This window comes from Carettochelys insculpta, chromosome 25 (assembly GCF_033958435.1).
Source record: "Carettochelys insculpta isolate YL-2023 chromosome 25, ASM3395843v1, whole genome shotgun sequence".
NCBI classification, from domain to species: Eukaryota; Metazoa; Chordata; order Testudines; family Carettochelyidae; genus Carettochelys; species Carettochelys insculpta.
In genome coordinates, this window is record NC_134161.1 from 534,821 (window position 1) to 552,004 (window position 17,184).

The window sequence follows — 17,184 nt, forward strand, 5'->3', positions numbered from 1 at the left end:
GGGACTTCATAATCAGTTGGATGCTTTCTTACTTTACGCAGCATGTTGCTTCCCTCTGCCAGAGTGCTGTACAAATATTAATTACTGAGCTACTCCCCAATTCCTGCTCCAATAAGTCTACCAAAGTCCTTCAGGAACAAACTGTTCCATGATACTTTGGATAATAGTGATAGCTGAAAGAGGGAGGAAGAGAAACACTGAGGCTACATCTACACTAGCCCCCTACGTCGAAGTAGCGACAGGGAGTATCGAAAGGAGCTGCACCGGAAGGAAATGCGGAGCATCCACACACACAAGCGCTCTCCATCAACATAAGGGGCCAGCAAAGCCTGCAGATGGGGTCATAGGCTGGACTAGCCCTTCTGGGGCAAGAGCAAGCCGCTCCCAAAAAGGGCCCCTCCCTGACACACACAGCCTGCACAGCACGAGGTCCGCAGAGCCGACAACTGGTTGCAGACCCCGTGCACACAGCACAGACCCCCAGCAGCAGCCGCCGCCAGAAGCCCTGGTCTAAGGGCTGCTGCATGCAGCGACCATAGAGCCCTGCAGGGGCTGGACAGAGCGTCTCTCAACCCTTCAGCTGATGGCCCCCATGGAGGACCCCGCTATTTTGATGTAGCGGGACACAGATCGTCTACACATGCCCTACTTCGACGTTGAACGTCGAAATCGGGTGCTATTCCCATCTTCAGATAGGAATAGCGATTTCGACGTCTTGCCGCCTAACGTCGATTTCAATGTTGAAATAGCGCACGGCACATGTAGACGTGACGCGTGCTATTTCAACGTTGTGCCGGCTACTTCGAAGTAGCCAGCTAGTGTAGACGCACCCCGAGGGTTTAAAGCAGCTACTGCTATTACAATCAGAGGGTCATGACTTAATCCAGCCTATAACTGATCCAAGGCATTTTTGGGGTTGGAAACAAATTTTTCCCCATGACTAGAACATATCCCAAAAGCTTAGATTTTTTTGTACATTGCCCAAATCCAGTGCAGTGTCTTCTAGAAAAGCCTGTAGACGCTATACTGGATTGAGGATTTGGGAAAAGACTCATGCTTGCGTTGTGCAGTGAACTTCTTTAGACCTTTGCTCTGTTACAGATTATGGGAGCTTTTGATTATTCAAACCCATACTTTAAAAACAGTTGAAATCAAAGACAATAGAGATGCTAATCTGATGCTCAAATAGGTCATTCGGGGTGTTGAGCTCATTTGCCTTGCAAAACTGAAAAGCTCAATACTTTGTTGAGGAGAACTCAATTCCCCGCCCCACTCTGTTCAATTATTAACCCCCACCTAAAAGGGAAGTTGCTTGATACACTCTGTCGGCTCCTTTACCCAAACCACCGGAGGAGAAAAACTGTACTTCTCAAATAATGGGGCGCTATACCTTCTCTATGAAGAGCTATGACCTGGTAAGTTGTGCATGGTTCTCTGTTTCTGCAATGTCTTAGAGTTTAGGCTGAGGATTCCAGGGGGTTGATGGGTGCTATACTTGGGCAGAGGAGCCTGGCTTTCAATCTCTCTTACCCACAAATACGTACTTTTCCCCTTTTGTTTAGATAAATTTGGTCTCAAGCTAAAATTTTAAACCAATGGAGTTAGACCCCAAAGCATCTATTTAGGGTTGTTCTTGCCAGCCAAAGGAGGCACAGACAAGAGGATGCCAGTCCTTCTCCTATGCTGTGATTGCTGGTGACATCTTTAAAGTGCTTTCTTCAGAGGCTGGTGCTATAATTCTCCCGCTGGGATCGCAGCTTCTGTCGTAGTGGCCCAAAAGTTAATTCTGAGGGGTTGGGAATCAGATGCATCTCTGTCTTAGATTAACTTGTTTAGAAAGAGAGATAGCCCTGTTAGTCTGTGTCTTCACAAAACAAACCAGCAGTCCTGCAGCACTTTGAAGACTAACAACATGATTTAGTAGGTGATGAGCTTTTGTGGGGCAGACCCACTGCTTCAGATATGGAAAGCTGAAGATCTGGATTCTTGGTTGGTTGGTTTGAAGATCTGAAGAAGTGGGTCTATCACTAATTATATTGTTCGCCATTAAAGAGCTAGAGGACTGCTTTTTTTGTTTTATTTGGAAAGAAATGCAGTCTGAGTCTGTGTGGCTTATTTAATGCAATTTTGTTTCCACCTTGTGTAGTCATTTATACCAGCAGAGAAGGTTCAAAACAGTTATTCTGACCTGACAGCATTTTATACCATCATGCATTAATATAAGTGACTGCAAAAGGTCCACAAAGTTAATGAAAACCACTAACTTTAACAGACAAGAGTATTTGGGTAAAAGATACCATAATACTTGGAAATACACACAAGACCAATATCCCACAGTAACATAATTGTATACAGTAACATCCCTGTCTGCATTTTATACTTTTCTATGAGTGGATTGCCTAGCAGTGCCTGCCTGAGAGTTGGTCTGTGGCATATTAGAGTTATAATGGGTGAGAAACTACAATACTCTACAAATATCTTAATTTTGAATTATGACATGGTATATTCCATCCTCTAACCACATAAATTAAAACTAATGTCTTTTAAAAGGTGATTGCTCCATACTAGGGCAAAGCTCATGGCAGATATGTCACAAAGGTTGCCTTTTAAATAGAATGGTTCAGAAGTTTTTCGACTTTAGTTTTAATTAAAGATGACTTTTTGAAGGATTTTGTTTTCAAATGAAAACATATCACAGTAATTCCATTTTGGTTTATTTTTTATCCTTACCTTTTCCTCCCTTGTTTCTTTTGAAGTGGGTACAAGATCAGAATAGCCAAAAAGCAGCACCTTCCTCCGAAAATAAACCAACCAACCAAGAATCCAGAAGGATTTCAAGCTTTACAACAAAATTAAGAATCATTTTTCACAATTTTTTGCAGATGATACTTCCTGTTTTTTGATCACGCTGCCCTCTGCTTTCAAATGAAAGGTGCAAGAAGTAGAATCGTGGTGGTGGAGTTTAGCTGTGGGGTAAAGCAGGGCTCATTCCTTCATGAAAAAAGTGAACGGTGGGACCAACGTACCTATTGCAGCAGCACTATATGGGTTTGGGGAAAAGCACCAAATCCGGGGGGAAGCTCTGCAGAACTAATGGAACCTTAGATTAATATTATGTTTTTCTTTTCACCCTCTTCCCAGTTATACTTGAATTATAAATGATCCTATTGGGAGAAAACCATCTAAGATCAGTGTTGTGTCCTTGCTTCTTAACCTGCCCAGGTCCAGGTAGGGGAGGGAGTCTGTGACACACAAAATTATACATGCAGGGAAATGAAAGTGCTGTGGGATTTTTTTCCTTAGTTGTGAATATACTTTCCAGAACTTCAGCGCCATGACTTTGTCTGCAGTAAATGATATTCAACTGGGAGGTGAACATCAGATATGGGTGGAATGTAGAGGACTTTGAGACTGATGAGTCGCAATTGTGAATTAGAGTAGAATCAGTTAAAAGTCCTCTGAGAATTAGTGGGAGGCTGAATTTGATGACCAAATAGAGGGTATCTTTTCCACCTCTATTTTCTAGGAAGCTCTTAAGCAGAAGGCCTGAAGGATTGCATTAAATAAATGTAAATCTGTCTCTTTTTTCTGCAAGTGACATGCAAACAATTAGTGCCATGTTGGTTTTGCCAGCTGTGTTATATTTGAAATGTAATTGCTCACCATAACACAAAATATTCACAGCAAGGACAAACAAATGCATTCCTTTCTTCCTTTTTAGATCCCTTTTTCCTGATGCTAGAGGCTTTTGTGACACACACATTTTCCCAGCAAATCCATCGTTAAAACAAAGTTTTGAGGCCCTGACCAAGCAGCAAGAGTTAGGAAATGGTAAATTGTCCCTGCCAGTCACGGGGACTAATCTCTGCACCTGCAATATTGAATGCTGCTAGGTCCCTCACATCTGTGCTCCACCAATATTGTGTTGCACTCTCTGCAGCTCTTGAAGCTGTCCTGCAACCCTTTCTCGCTTCAGCTTGGATTTACCTTATCTAAAGATTGTCTTTTTGACTCATCTCTGTCCGCTCCCACCCACGCTTGCTACTCACTCTCCCAGCCTGAGATGTACATGAGAGGATGGCTGAATAACAGCGCTGTGCACATTTCCCAAGCCAGAAGCGAGACACTTACAGTAAAAAAAATAAAATTAAATTAAAAAAAAAACAACAACAACAAAAAACACCCTACCTGGCACCTTATCAGAGATGAGATGGTGGAAGATAGCGGTGCTCGCCTGCTGCATTTTCTGTTCAAAGTGCAAGGTGATGCCGACAGCCACTCTTCGCAGCTAAAACCGTTTAGCACTCTGCAGTCACAGCCCATATTTGCAGGGGTGCTATCTTCTGGTTTGACACTATGCAACGCTCGTCATTAACCCTGCTGTCCCAAATTGTTCTGCTGCACCTTTCGCCCTCTTATGCTTGGAATCCCTCCACCCCTTCCTGGCTCTTGTGCACTATTTTGCACAAGAATGTGGGGTGGCGGTGGGGAGGGCTCGGAGCCCCGGGAAGTGGTAGCTGCCGGTGGTCCCTGCGTGGGGCTCCGGGTAAGTGGCACCCGCCGGCGCTCCCAGCCCTGGAGCCCCTGGGAACCCATGGCAGCTGCTGACACCCTGGCCCCGGAGAAGCGAGGCCACTCGCAAATAATTGAATTTGTGAATGGGTCACTCACAAATGTCGAGACCCTACTGCATATAACCACCGCAGCATTGGATTAGTACTTTGGGTATCAGCCCATGCCATGGCCAGTGCTATTAAGCACAAATTCTGTGGGTGTCATTAGCTCCTGGAATGTACTTGAGTTAGGCAGTTGTTAGGAAACATTTTTAGGGACAGAAAAATGTGAAACTAAGGGTATTTTAATGGCTCCCTTTGCCATTCATCCTCTTCCATAGCTATTTCTTTTGCAGAGTTTTACTTAGCAGAGACGTGTCTTGGTCCCTCCAGGCTGGTGCTCTACTGTTGCTTTAGATCATGGGTGTCCAACCTTTTGGCTTCCCTGGGCCACATTGAGTGAAGATAGTTTTGGGCCACGTACAAAATATATAATATAGTTAATGTATATAAATCACATAATAACGTTAGAAGTTTTCGATCTTGTGGGGCTGCATTACTAGTTGTCCAGGGCCGCAGGCGGCCCGCGGGCCACAGGTTGGACATGCCTGCTTTAGATGAAGGCAGAAAACCCCAGTGTGTGTGTGTGTGTGTGCGCAAGGTTTCTTCCTGACCTCTTGGCTTAAATTCCAAAAGCATCTCCCCCGAGAAGGTGCTGGGGAGACAATGGTAAAAAGTAGCACCTGCAAGGGTGGGGCAATGAAGAGGAAAAAAGGATCCTGTTCACAGAAGTACACAGCAGCTACAGTGATCTGCCACAATGCAATGTCTCAGGGGTTGCTCGCTGCAGGTGGGAAGCTAACACCATGCCATTGCCTAAGTGAGGCCTTCATTTACTACAGCCACAGATAGTGTGTATGTTTTAGGGGGTGTCCCCAAGCAAGCTATTCCTGTCTCTGCTGGGTGGCTTAGGGTCTCATGACTGGGGAGATACACAGTCACTGTATTTAAACAGAAGAGCAAAGATGTTTCTAAAAAAAAAAAAAGCCTCTGAAAACAGCTCAAGCAGCGCTGGTATTTTTAGCCAGGAACTATGGCTAATCGGGGAAGGTGCAGCAGGTGCAGGCAGCTACAGCTGGCAGTGAAAGGTATGAAAACAGCAAGCAGAAACTTCCGCTGTGGTCAATGCAAGCATCTCGGTCTCTAGAGAAGGTGTTTGGGAGGGGGAGGAGCGCTCAGCCTGACTGCAGGGGAACTCGCCCCGTCTTTTACTCAGTATTTGTTGAGCTAGCTGACATTTTGTCCATGAGCATCTGCTCAGTCCTTTGTTCCTCTTCTTTTCAATGACTTTTACTTTCCTCTTCTTTGAGCAGTCTTGTTTTGGCTAGCACTGGGCTCCGGCCATTGTCTGGAGCAGAGGAGGGCCGTCAGAGCATGTTCCACTGTGCCAGAGCTGCCAGTTTCCTTGCAGTCAGGACTTTGATTTGTTTTCTGCTTTGAAGAAAGGACATTGATGTTTCGTACGGCTCCACAAACGCCAAACGGATTATAAAAGCAGGGAGGGCAAGTCCTCCACCACGATCTTCTCAAAAGACCCTGCCTCCTCTCACTGGCTAGCCCACTGCACTTTGGGTAGTGGATTTGTCCTGCTTCACAAACCTGGCTAAGCCCTGGTCCCTAGAAGCCACTGCTGTGGTTTCAGCCGCCAGCAGCTGAGGGAGCAGCTGCAGGGCATATAAGACAACACAAAACAGGACATGACCAGCATAATGCACGTGCCACAAGGCAGAGCAGAATCCAGCTGACACCAGGCAGGCTCACAGCCAAGTTTTAAAAAGTAGAGAGCAATGGCCCTTCCATCTCCAGTGCCGATATACAGTTCACTCCCAGCATTGTGCCCAGTGCCAATCTTACTTTGTGTGGCAGCATCATAGCCGGCACACTGGGTGTGGATTTGCTCTCACAAATCCCCAGCAGCTCAGGCAGATATGGAGTCACACTGCGGGAAAGGCAATGCTGAGTCAAGAAGTGTGGCAGTACATCCTCTGTCCCAAGAGACAGTAGGGTTTGTATTGGCTCTACATCCAAATCAGAGAAAGTCCTTGGGGTGGGGTGGCGGGGGGCAGTGTGTTAAGGCACTTTTGGGAATAGTATATGGAAATGACATGGTGGAAAATGACAGAAAAGCTATTTTAAGGGACATGCTCAGCCGGGTGAAATGGGCAACACAACGGTGGCTAAAAGGGCAAAAGAGTGATCAAAGGCCCTAAAAAACTCTAAGAAAAGAGACCGAAAAGCTGAGGATTCTTAGTGAGAGATTAATAAGAGGAGACCTGGTAAAAGTCTATACAATAAGGAATGGGCTAGAGATGGCAAACTGGATGCTAGCGATCTACTTGTCCAAGAGCACAAGAACAAGGGAACAATCAGTAAGACTGATGGTGGCAAATTCAACACTGACAAAAGCAAATACTTGTTCACGCAGTACGGAATGAGGCTGAGGAACTCATTGCCGCAGGAAACACAGTAGTCGAAGCCACTGACTTAATAGACATCAAAGAGACTGTGTTTTTATATGAATAAAACATATTTCAGTTAGCACTAAAACACGTAACGGAAGGGAAAGAGACTTTGGCTTAAGTGCTGCAGCAGGAGTTTCTAACTGTCAGCGAGCTGGAGGAGACGCTCACTGGTGGCAGATTATCCCACATCTGCTGCCGGAGGTTTCCTGCTCCTTCCTCTGAGGTTTGTGGTGCTGGCTATTTTCCAGAGCGAGGGGGGCAAGATATGGCCTGTGGGTTGGATGCAGACTGAGGGCCACCTCAGACATAGAAGCTTCCTGGTTCCTGTAGCTCTCTGCTCTGGACACTGAGAGGAAGGAGGACGCTTCCTGTGCTGCTCCTGCCCCCTTACAAAATATCTGAGCTCCCACTGCCCAATTAATGGTTTCTGGCCAATAGGAGCTCAGAGATTTTCCTGGGGGAGGAGCAGCGGGGAGGAGCAGCCTGCAAAATCTTCCCCTACCCTCCAGCATCTGGGAGGTGAGAGCTACAAGGAACAGGCTGCAGTTTTGAGTGGTCTGGTGCTGCAGTAGGCAGAAAGCCACAGGGCTGCTCTCCATGAGCCACCCAGGCAAGTCTCCCAGCCAGAGCCTGCCTCTGGCACCCCAGCTCCTCCCTGCTTCCTCTCTGCCTGCTTCGCCCTACCCCTCTGCCCCTCCTTCTGCACCCATGTCCCCTCTCAGACCCTGCACCCCAATGCCCTGTCCCAGGTTGCAACCCAACCCCCTTTCCCCCCTCCTGCATCTCAGATCCCTGCCCCAGGTCAAAACTGCCTCTTTCAGCAAACTCTATCCCTGACCCCAATCCTTCACTCCAAGCTCCTTTCTGCATCCAACCTCCATCCCAGAGCCTGTACCTCATCCATTAACATAATGGAAAAGTATGACCCCTCTCCACTTTCCAGATTCTTGGAGTGGCCCCCCCACCACCAAAAATTACTGCCCACCCCTAGACCAGAGGCAGGATCTTGACTTGATCAAGTAGGGCCTGAGCTCATCTGGCATTTCCTATGTCATAGTTGGGCTGTCTCCTGGGAAATGGCGTTGACTGTGTTCCAACCATACAGAAAATGCAGCTTTTAACAGGATTCTTTCTCCTCCTTCAGAGTTTGCTGGCGGGATATGACTATGACGACAATGAGAACACCACAAGAGCCTATGAGGATTATATTTGTCCAGATGTGTCATCGTCACTGACTGGTGATCCCCTGTATCTGTTAAAGAAGATCTTTGTGCCCTTGGTCTACCTGCTCATATTCCTTCTGGGAACCCTGGGCAATGCCCTCGTGTTGATCATCCTGAAGCGTTACAAGCGTGCCCGTACCACCACCGAAAACTTCCTCTTTCATCTAGCGCTGGCCAATCTGGTGCTCGTGCTCACCTTGCCTTTTGGCGTAGCCGAGAGCTTGACTGGTTGGATCTTCGGCAATTTCCTCTGCAAAATCCTTAGTGCTATCCACAAAATCAACTTCTACTGCAGCAGCATGTTATTGGGCTGCATCAGTGTGGACCGCTACCTGGCCATAGTGTATGCTATCCACACCTACAGGAAGCGCAGGATCAGGTCCATCCACCTCACCTGTGTGGTCATTTGGTTCATCTCCTTAGTGTTGATCTTGCCTGACCTAGTGCTCGTGGAGGTCTGGTTAGACAAGAATAACCACAGTGTCTGCAATTTCCAGCCAGTTGGGATTCACGGCAGCAACATGTGGTTGGCAACCCGCTTCCTGTATCATATTGTGGGTTTCTTCATGCCCCTGCTGGTCATGTGCTACTGCTATACAGCCATTGTGAGGACCCTCTGCCAGTCGCAGCGGCTGCAGAGGCAGAAGGCGGTGAGAGTGGCCATTCTAGTCACAGGGGTGTTCTTACTCTGTTGGAGCCCTTATCACGTGGTCATCTTTTTAGACACACTAGACAAGCTGGAAGCCTTACCGAACAACTGTGCCTTGGAAAACCAGCTGGACATGAGCATTACGCTGACAGAGGTGATTGGCTTTACACACTGCTGTCTCAACCCTGTCCTCTATGCCTTTGTAGGAGTCAAGTTCCGCAATGACTTCTTCCGAATCCTCCGGGATCTGGGCTGCATAAGGCAGGAGACCCTGCAGGAGATCCTTGATGTGACAAGGAAGAGCAGTGGGATTGAATCAGACACCATCACCTCTGTCAGCACCTTTTAGTGGGGAAAGACCTGAGCGTGGGGCTGAGAGTTCCTGGCCAACCATGCCCTTGGTGCAGAACTCAGCTCTGCTCCTCGGTATTACCCCTACCATATCTCTCCTCTTCACAAGAGGCCTAAAGGCCACTTTTCAAGCAGCAAATACTTGCCAACTGTTACCACACAGTTACTTCCTGTACTAAGTATATGAATAAGTGGTTTGTGGTAGCCCTTGGCAAATGCTGATTTTATATAGCTTTTACTGCAAAGGGACCCTAGCAAGTTAGCTCTGATACTGCACCTTCCCCACTGGAGGAGCTGATTATGGGAGCCTCTGTGCTGAACCACCCAGAGAATTGGGCCCTAAGAAAGTGACAAACAGAATCTTCCAGATACCAGCGAGATTGTTGTCAGAGGGAAATGGAAGAGCACAATTTAGTCTGTGCTGTTCATTAGCGTGCTGAGAAGAAAGTGCTATAGCCTGATTGCTTTGAATTACAACAGTTCTGTGTCTAATGGGAGTCTGGTAAAATATGAGGACCTTTACAGTATATTTCAGTTACTTGTGTACATAGCTGCTTGTTACTCACCACTCTGCTCAGTTCAAAAGCCTGGACACAGCTCTTCTGATTGCACCACAGAATCTGTAAGTAGAAGAGGCCTACAAGGCAGCCAACCCGTCTCCTCCTGCTAGTGTGAAGTCATAGCCTGTTGGGTCTTTCCTTCCTGGAGCATTAGGCAGTTTGGATGCCTCAGTTCCAACAGGTGGCTTTTCTGGGACACACACTGGGACACTGAAGACTGGTCTCAGGAATCCCTTTCCTGCCCATCAGCTGCCTACTTTCAATCCATGCTACTGTTATTAATTCCAGTTACTGACTTACTGGAACTAACTGGTTTCTTTGCGCTCGAATTTCTCTGAGCAGGCCCCATCCAGCCTTGAAACTGAATGCTGGCGCAGACTCTTTCCAGCCATGAGGGCAGTGAGGCTGCATGGGCTACTGATTTGCTTTGGAGGTTGCTTGCTGTAACTTTTGAGTGTTGAAAACAAGCATTCCCATTATCCCAAAGTAAAACAGAACACGGAAGCAGAACTAGTTTGGGTATTTTGTTGTGGGAGGGGCTGGTGAAAGATAGGGAAGGGAAGGTTTTGCTATGCTTGTACTGTTCTTTCAGGCTTTCTAGCTAGACTGCATTGATAGGGTTTTGTTTTTGTTGTTTTTTTTTTAATTTCATCTATTAGATTTTAGCTATTAGCTATGGCTCATTCCAGGTGCAACCTAATCAAAAATGCATTTTAAAAACTCTGCTCCAAAATTAACCTGATTCTGTAGACAAAACTAAGACTATTTCTGCTGATCAGTATTAATTTCAGTGTTAAACTGCTCATGTGGCAAGGTGGGTGTTTGAGCTTTGCGTGAGGATCACTAATTGCATTCACCCAGTAACAGAGACCCAAGTACAATTCACTCTTTTCCAGGAAAAAAAAAAATCTGTCAGAAGAAGAATCCGTAAGAACATTTTCCATATTTAAAGGATCACTCTTGGGCCAAATTCAGCCCTGGTTGGAGGCTTGGTGCAGTCTTATCAACTCTAAACCCAAGAGGAAAAGTCCAAGGTTTAGAGGTGTTTTTTTTTCTTAAACAAAGGATGCAGATTGAACAACAACAAAAAATCCTGCAGTGTTCACAGTACAGCCACTGAGGACTTGACAGTGAGGCCAACGAGATTATTCTTATTGTCCAAACAGGGAGAAACTGGTTGCTTAAATTGTTATTGAGGCAAAGGCCAGATATAGTTAGTATGTTATTCAGTGTTCACAGCTCAGAGAATACTCTGACAAGCTTTTTTTATTTTATCTTTTAGCTTGTGTCCCTGTAGTTATCATAAATTTTGTATGCTGAGGTTTTTACTGAACTATAATGATTATTAAATAAAGTGCTTTTATTTCTACCTCCCACGTCTCATGCTTCTGCAGAAAAAAACAGCTGTAATTGTCAATACCCTCCTTCTGAGGGATCAGAGGGGCCAATAGCTGCTAGATGATCACGCCTTTCACACTTAGCAATTTCTCGATGGAGATAAAAGGAGCCCTTCATGAGTTGCTTATGCAGCTCATTGGAATTGGGTGTTTTCACTAGGGCTGCAGAAGACTATAATTTCAGGGTGCGTGTAAGTTTTTTTTTTCAAGCAAGAACTGTCTAGGGCACTACAATACTGAGACATCAGCTATTCCTTAGGTTACTACTACTATCTACTTAATTCTAATTTCAGATTTGCCAACCCATTGCAGAGTTGGGCTCAAGACTCAGCCACTTTAATCAGGAAGAGAATCAACTGTAGTTTGTTTCACTGGAGAAGTCTTACTAAGCTGCTCACAGTGTATTAAGCCTGGGGAGGGTTGGTGCCAACTATTTGATCAGTTTTGCAAACAAAAGAACTTTGGCAGCTGGTGGCACCCTCATTGTTATGAGAGATATCAGACCCACATTTTCCTCTAAAAGTTTCCCATCAATGCTGCAAGAGTTTTGTGGTGGCAAACACACCACTATTCATCTGGCTGTTTGTCTAAGTTTGGTCCTGGCCACAAGAAGATGCATCTTAACAGGGAGAGTGGTTTGATGGCCCAGCAGATTGAGGACAGAGTTCTAAAACTGATGCTAATCATAGAATCATAGAACACTAGGACTGGAAGGGACCTCGAGAGGCCATCGAGTTCAGCCCCCTGCCCCAATGGCAGGACCAAGTACTATCTAAACCATCCCTGATAGACATCTATCTAACCTGTTCTTAAATATCTCCAGTGATGGAGATTCCACAAACTCCCTTGGCAATTTATTCCACTGTTTGACCACCCTGACAGTTAGGAACTTTTTCCTAATATCCAACCTAAACCTCCCTTGCTGCAGTTTAAGCCTGTTGCCTCTTGTTCTAGCCTCAGAGGCCAAGAAGAACAAGTTCTCTCCTTCCTCCTTATGACTCCCTTTTAGATACCTGAAAACCGCTATCATGTCTCCCTTCAATCTTCTCTTTTCCAAACTAAACAAGCCCAATTCTTTCAACCTTTTTTCATAGGTCACATTCTCTAGACCTTTAATCATTCTTGTTGCTCTTTTCTGGACCCTCTAGTTTCTCCACATTTTTTTGAACTGCGGTTCCCAGAACTGGACACAATACTCCAGCTGAGGCCTAACCAGTGCAGAGTAGAGCGGAAGAATTACTTCTCGTGTCTTGTTCACAACACACCTGTTAAAGTATCCCAGAATCATGTTTGCTTTTTTTGCAACAGCATCACACTGTTGACTCATATTTAGCTTGTGGTCCACTATAATCCGTAGATCCCTTTCTGCTGTAGTCGTTCCTAGACAGTCTCTCCCCATTCTGTGTGTGTGAAACTGATTGTTCCTTCCCAAGTGGAGCACTTTGCATTTGTCCTTATTAAACTTCATCCTGTTTACCTCAGACCATTTCTCCAATTTATCCAGATAATTTTGAATTATGACCCTCTCCTCCAAAGCAGTTGCAGCCCCTCCCAACTTGGTATCATCTGCAAACTTAATAAGCATACTTTCTGTGCCAATATCTAAATCATTGATGAAGACATTGAACAGAACCAATCTTAACACAGACCCCTGCGGAACCCCACTTGTTATATTTTTCCAGCAGGATTGAGGACCATTAAGAACTACTCTCTGGGTACAGTTATCCAGCCAGTTATGCACCCACCTTATAGTAGCCTCATCTAAATTGTATTTGCCTAGTTTTTTGATAAGAATATCATGAGAGACCATATCAAATGCTTTACTAAAGTCTAGGTAGACCACATCTACCACTTCTCCCCTATCCACAAGGCTCATTATCCTATCAAAGAAAGCTATTGGATGAGTTTGACAAGATTTATTCTTTACAAACCCATGCTGGCTCCTATTACCGTACCACCTTCCAAGTGCTTGCAGATGATTTCTTTAATTACCTGCTCCATTATCTTTCCTGGCACTGAAGTTAAGCTGACCGGCCTGTAGTTTCCTGGGTTATTCTTATTCCCCTTTTTATAGATGGGCACTATATTTGCCCTTTTCCAGTCTTTGGGAATCTCTCCTGTCTCCCATGATTTTCCAAAGATGGTAGATAAAGGCTCAGATACCTCCTCTATCAGCTCCTTGACTATTTTGGGTGCATTTCATCAGGCCCTGGTGACTTGCAGACATCTAATGTTCCTAAGTGATTTTTAACTTGTTCTTTTTTTATTTCAATTTCTAACCCTACCCCTTTCCCACTAGCATTCACTATGTTGGGCATTCCTTCATCAGACTTCTCAGTGAAGACCGAAACAAAGAAGTCATTAAGCATCTCTGCCATTTCCAAGTTCCCTGTTACTGTTTCTCGCTCCTCACTGAGCAATGGCCCTACCCTGATGTGACCTTGGTCAAGTCTCATAGCCTTTCTGCGTTAGTTTGGCCAGCTCCAAAATAGGTTTACTATGTGACTCCATGGCCCAGCTTTGCAGATCCATGGCTATCTGACAACAATTCATCATCAAGCTAACAGAAAAAAGTGAGGGGAACAAATAAAGAGGCTTCACAAGGGCTTAAATTCAGAGTAATCCCACTGGAGTGGAGCTCTGGTACGTATTGTCAAATCTGCTGAGGCACCAGGGCTAGGCCTGACCACTCCACCAGAGCAAAATCCTAGAACACCAAACATAGTGGGATGCTCCAGGAAATAATATTCGAGAATTTAAGCGCTGGGCATCACCAAGACACACAGGCAGATGGACATCAAACGCCGCAAAGTCTGTAACATGATAATGTCTTTTACACACCCAAACCTCTGGTAGAGCCAAACAGGGCAGTGCACCAGGGAAGAGAAATAATGCCCATGTAAGAAATAGATTTGCTAGATTTGACCTCCCTATATCACGCCTGACAACTGGGACAGATGTGTCTCTGTGGCAGGATCTGCTTGTGGGTCTTTTCCCAGCCAGAATCCAAGGCTCAGCACAGCCAAGTGGTGCACAGTGATGGCTACACAATGGACACTGCTACCAAAGTTTGCCAATCAACAGCGAAGAGCGGCACGTGCACTTACTACACCCACAGGACCACGTATCTCAAGACCCAGCGTTACTCCCCAGGGTAACGTCTTCCTGCATGTCTGCTGATAACACGATGGACCACTCTAACCAGGGTCAGCCCCTCTGCACAAGCACTCCCTCTGGTTGGGTGTATCTGCAGTCCTTAAACCAGTCGCGCCCTGACGTGGGGCTGATCCCCCAGGGCTTTCTCTCTGTAGATACTGTCTCCCTGTGATCCTCCCGACACTGCCTTCAGCCACACAGTAGCTCTTCCACAGTTCCTCTGCTCCCTTCTAGCAATCCTAGCTCAATCCTAGCAGCCAGTCTGGGGCCTTTTGCTCCTGTGGTCCCTGCCCCCACTTAGTTGTATGTTATTCTCCAGTTTCCTCATCCAGCCAAGCATGCAGCTCACTCTCCTCCACCTCCCAGCAACAACTACCTGTTCCTGGTCTCCAGATCCTTTTATACGTCCCTCTTGGGCCCTGATTGGCTACTGCCCCTACAGGAACTCTAACCTGCTTGGAGGTCCTCTCCACTGGTCCTTACCCAGGATGAGCATGGCAGGACTCAGACCTCTAGCAAGAGGCCTCTAGGCCTAGTCTGCCCCCACCACAACCACAGAAGGGGGTGGGGGCACCCTCATGCTTGCTACTTGAAGCTATTCCACATCTAGGGGTTAGAGAACGGGCAAGTTTCTCCAGGCCAGTTGTTCAGTGACTCCTGTAGGCTGTGCGAAATGCTGGGTCAGCCCTGCCTCCTGTGTTTGAAAAGAACGCTTGAATAGCCATTTTCTGCAACCCACATGTGCACCGTACATTTCTGGGCTAGCATGATGGGATGACACCCTCCCTGGTAATGCTTGAAGCTATTCCACTTGAATTATAAGAACATAAGGCAGGCTATACTGGGTCAGACCAAAGTTCATCTAGCTCAGCATCCCATCTTCTGACAACGTCCGGTGCCCTGATAGCATGAGTGATCCATCCCCTGTCACCCATTCCCAGCTTCTGGCAAACAGAGGCTGGGGACCCCATCTCTTCCCATCCTGGCTAATAGCCATTGATGGACCTAACCTCCATGAATTTATCTAGTTATTAAGTGTGGGCTTTCACAACATCCTCTGGCAAGTAACTCCACAAGCAGACTGTGCATTGTGTGAAGAAGTATTTCCTTTTGTTAGTTTTGAACCTGCTGCCTATTAATTTTATTTGGTGACCCCTAGTTCTCGTGTTATGGGAATGAGTAACCAACTCTTTATTTGCTTTCTCCCCACCAGTCATGATTTTATAAACCTCTGTCATGCACCCCTTATTTGTCTCTTTTCCAAGCTGAGAAGTCCCAGGCTTGGCAGCTGTCCCAGCTATTGCCCTTTTCTGAACTCTTTCCAATTCCAAAATATATATTTTGAGATGAGGCAACCACACCTGCACCATGTGGACATATCGTGGACTTAGAGTCTTCTATTTTTGGAGCCAGTCCACAGGCAAGACCCCCTCTGCAACCTCATGGGTAAGTTACATACCTGGATTGTGGTTGATGCTGATTCAGATGGACCTGGCTCTTGGACTATGGAAAAATAGTTTAAAGAGGGCTCTCCTGCAGCCAAGGTATGCACCATGGTCTTGGGGGTACAGTGCTGAGGTCTCCCTCATTCTCACATCAGTTGAAACTGCTCCAAAAGTCAACTATACTTTGGGGCAGGCCACAAGTGAGACTCATGTTTTAGTACAGTATTAGGGTAACTTACTTCAGTAACAGAAGAGCCTGGTTCAAACCCCGACTCTGAACCAGGGGCACTCAAAGCCCAGAGAAGTGCTCTAATCCCCATACCATCAAGAGCCATGGAGGCAGACTTTGCTCTCAATATTACACTGTTAAAGTAGACCAGCTTCAACAGAAAAAACTGAAATACCCAAGTCACAATACCTCCCCGTCCAGCACATGGGTCCTTCACCTGAGAGATGAGACAGCCTGCTTCAAATCCCATTTCAACCAGCACAAAAGGGACTTAACCCAGCAACTCAGCCATTCTGAAGAATGTACTGAACCCACTGGCCTACCAAGGATTCGGTTTCACCCAATTATTACATAGCAGTAGTGGAATAGCTTTAACAGGAAAGACCAAGGGAGTTTCCACATCAACCTAGATCCCAGTCTGCCAGGTAAGCTATTCAGAGAATGTAGTTCATATCGTATCTCAGCACGCAGAAAGAGTGTTTGAACTAGTAACTCCTATATTCTCAGCCAAGTGACTCATGAGCATCCCAGGCTCTTGGCTGTTCTGAGAGAGAGGAGAGCTAGACACCTATGGTTTCTAGTGGGAGAGCTGGGCTGACAGCACGGCAAGGAAGGATGAGCTCTTATTACCTTATAACAGCTGTTTTCAACTGAACGGAGAGGATGAACTACTCAAAAGGCAACAGGGGCACATTAGCTGGGGGCCCAGTTCAGCAGGACATTGTTAACCATAGGTGAGCAGCTCTTGCTGTGGAGGTCACTGCAAAAGACTCCAGTTAAAAACTCAGACTTGACCTGTAACTGGGGAAATCTGGGAAGAAACAACATCTCTGCCCTTCACACAGTGACAACTCTCATCATGTCTCAAACATGATTAGAAGAAAACTGCCAACAGAAATGCATGTGTGCAAACCAGTTCTTCACTAGGCTCTACCAAACAGTAATATGCAATTTGATGTGAGCCTCCAAGGACAATGGGCCACACTGGCTAACGCTGAAGAAATTCTGACGAGTGAAGACAGGTTCTGAGAATTACTACTACAACTAAACCCTTGTACTCTGCGTGGAGCACAGGTCATCTGCAGGTCTCCTCCACTTC

At 46.1% G+C, this 17,184-nt stretch overlaps 1 protein-coding gene across 1 annotated transcript; it reads left to right on the top strand.

Moving 5' to 3' along the window:
* Window positions 1-1,376: 1,376 nt before the first annotated feature.
* CXCR5 (C-X-C motif chemokine receptor 5) lies at window positions 1,377-9,296 on the top strand. Its single transcript, XM_074977090.1, has 2 exons — window positions 1,377-1,415; window positions 8,220-9,296. Exons 1-2 carry the CDS (start codon window positions 1,377-1,379, stop codon window positions 9,294-9,296), a joined length of 1,116 nt encoding a protein of 371 aa, XP_074833191.1.
* The last annotated feature ends 7,888 nt before the right edge of the window (window positions 9,297-17,184 follow it).

Bases quoted from the DNA above. Each gene is read 5' to 3' on its own strand.
- CXCR5 (XM_074977090.1), top strand. From the start codon at position 1,377: ATGGGGCGCTATACCTTCTCTATGAAGAGCTATGACCTG. The intron at 1,416-8,219 runs GTAAGTTGTGCA...CTCCTCCTTCAG, and splicing joins CTATGAAGAGCTATGACCTG to AGTTTGCTGGCGGGATATGA.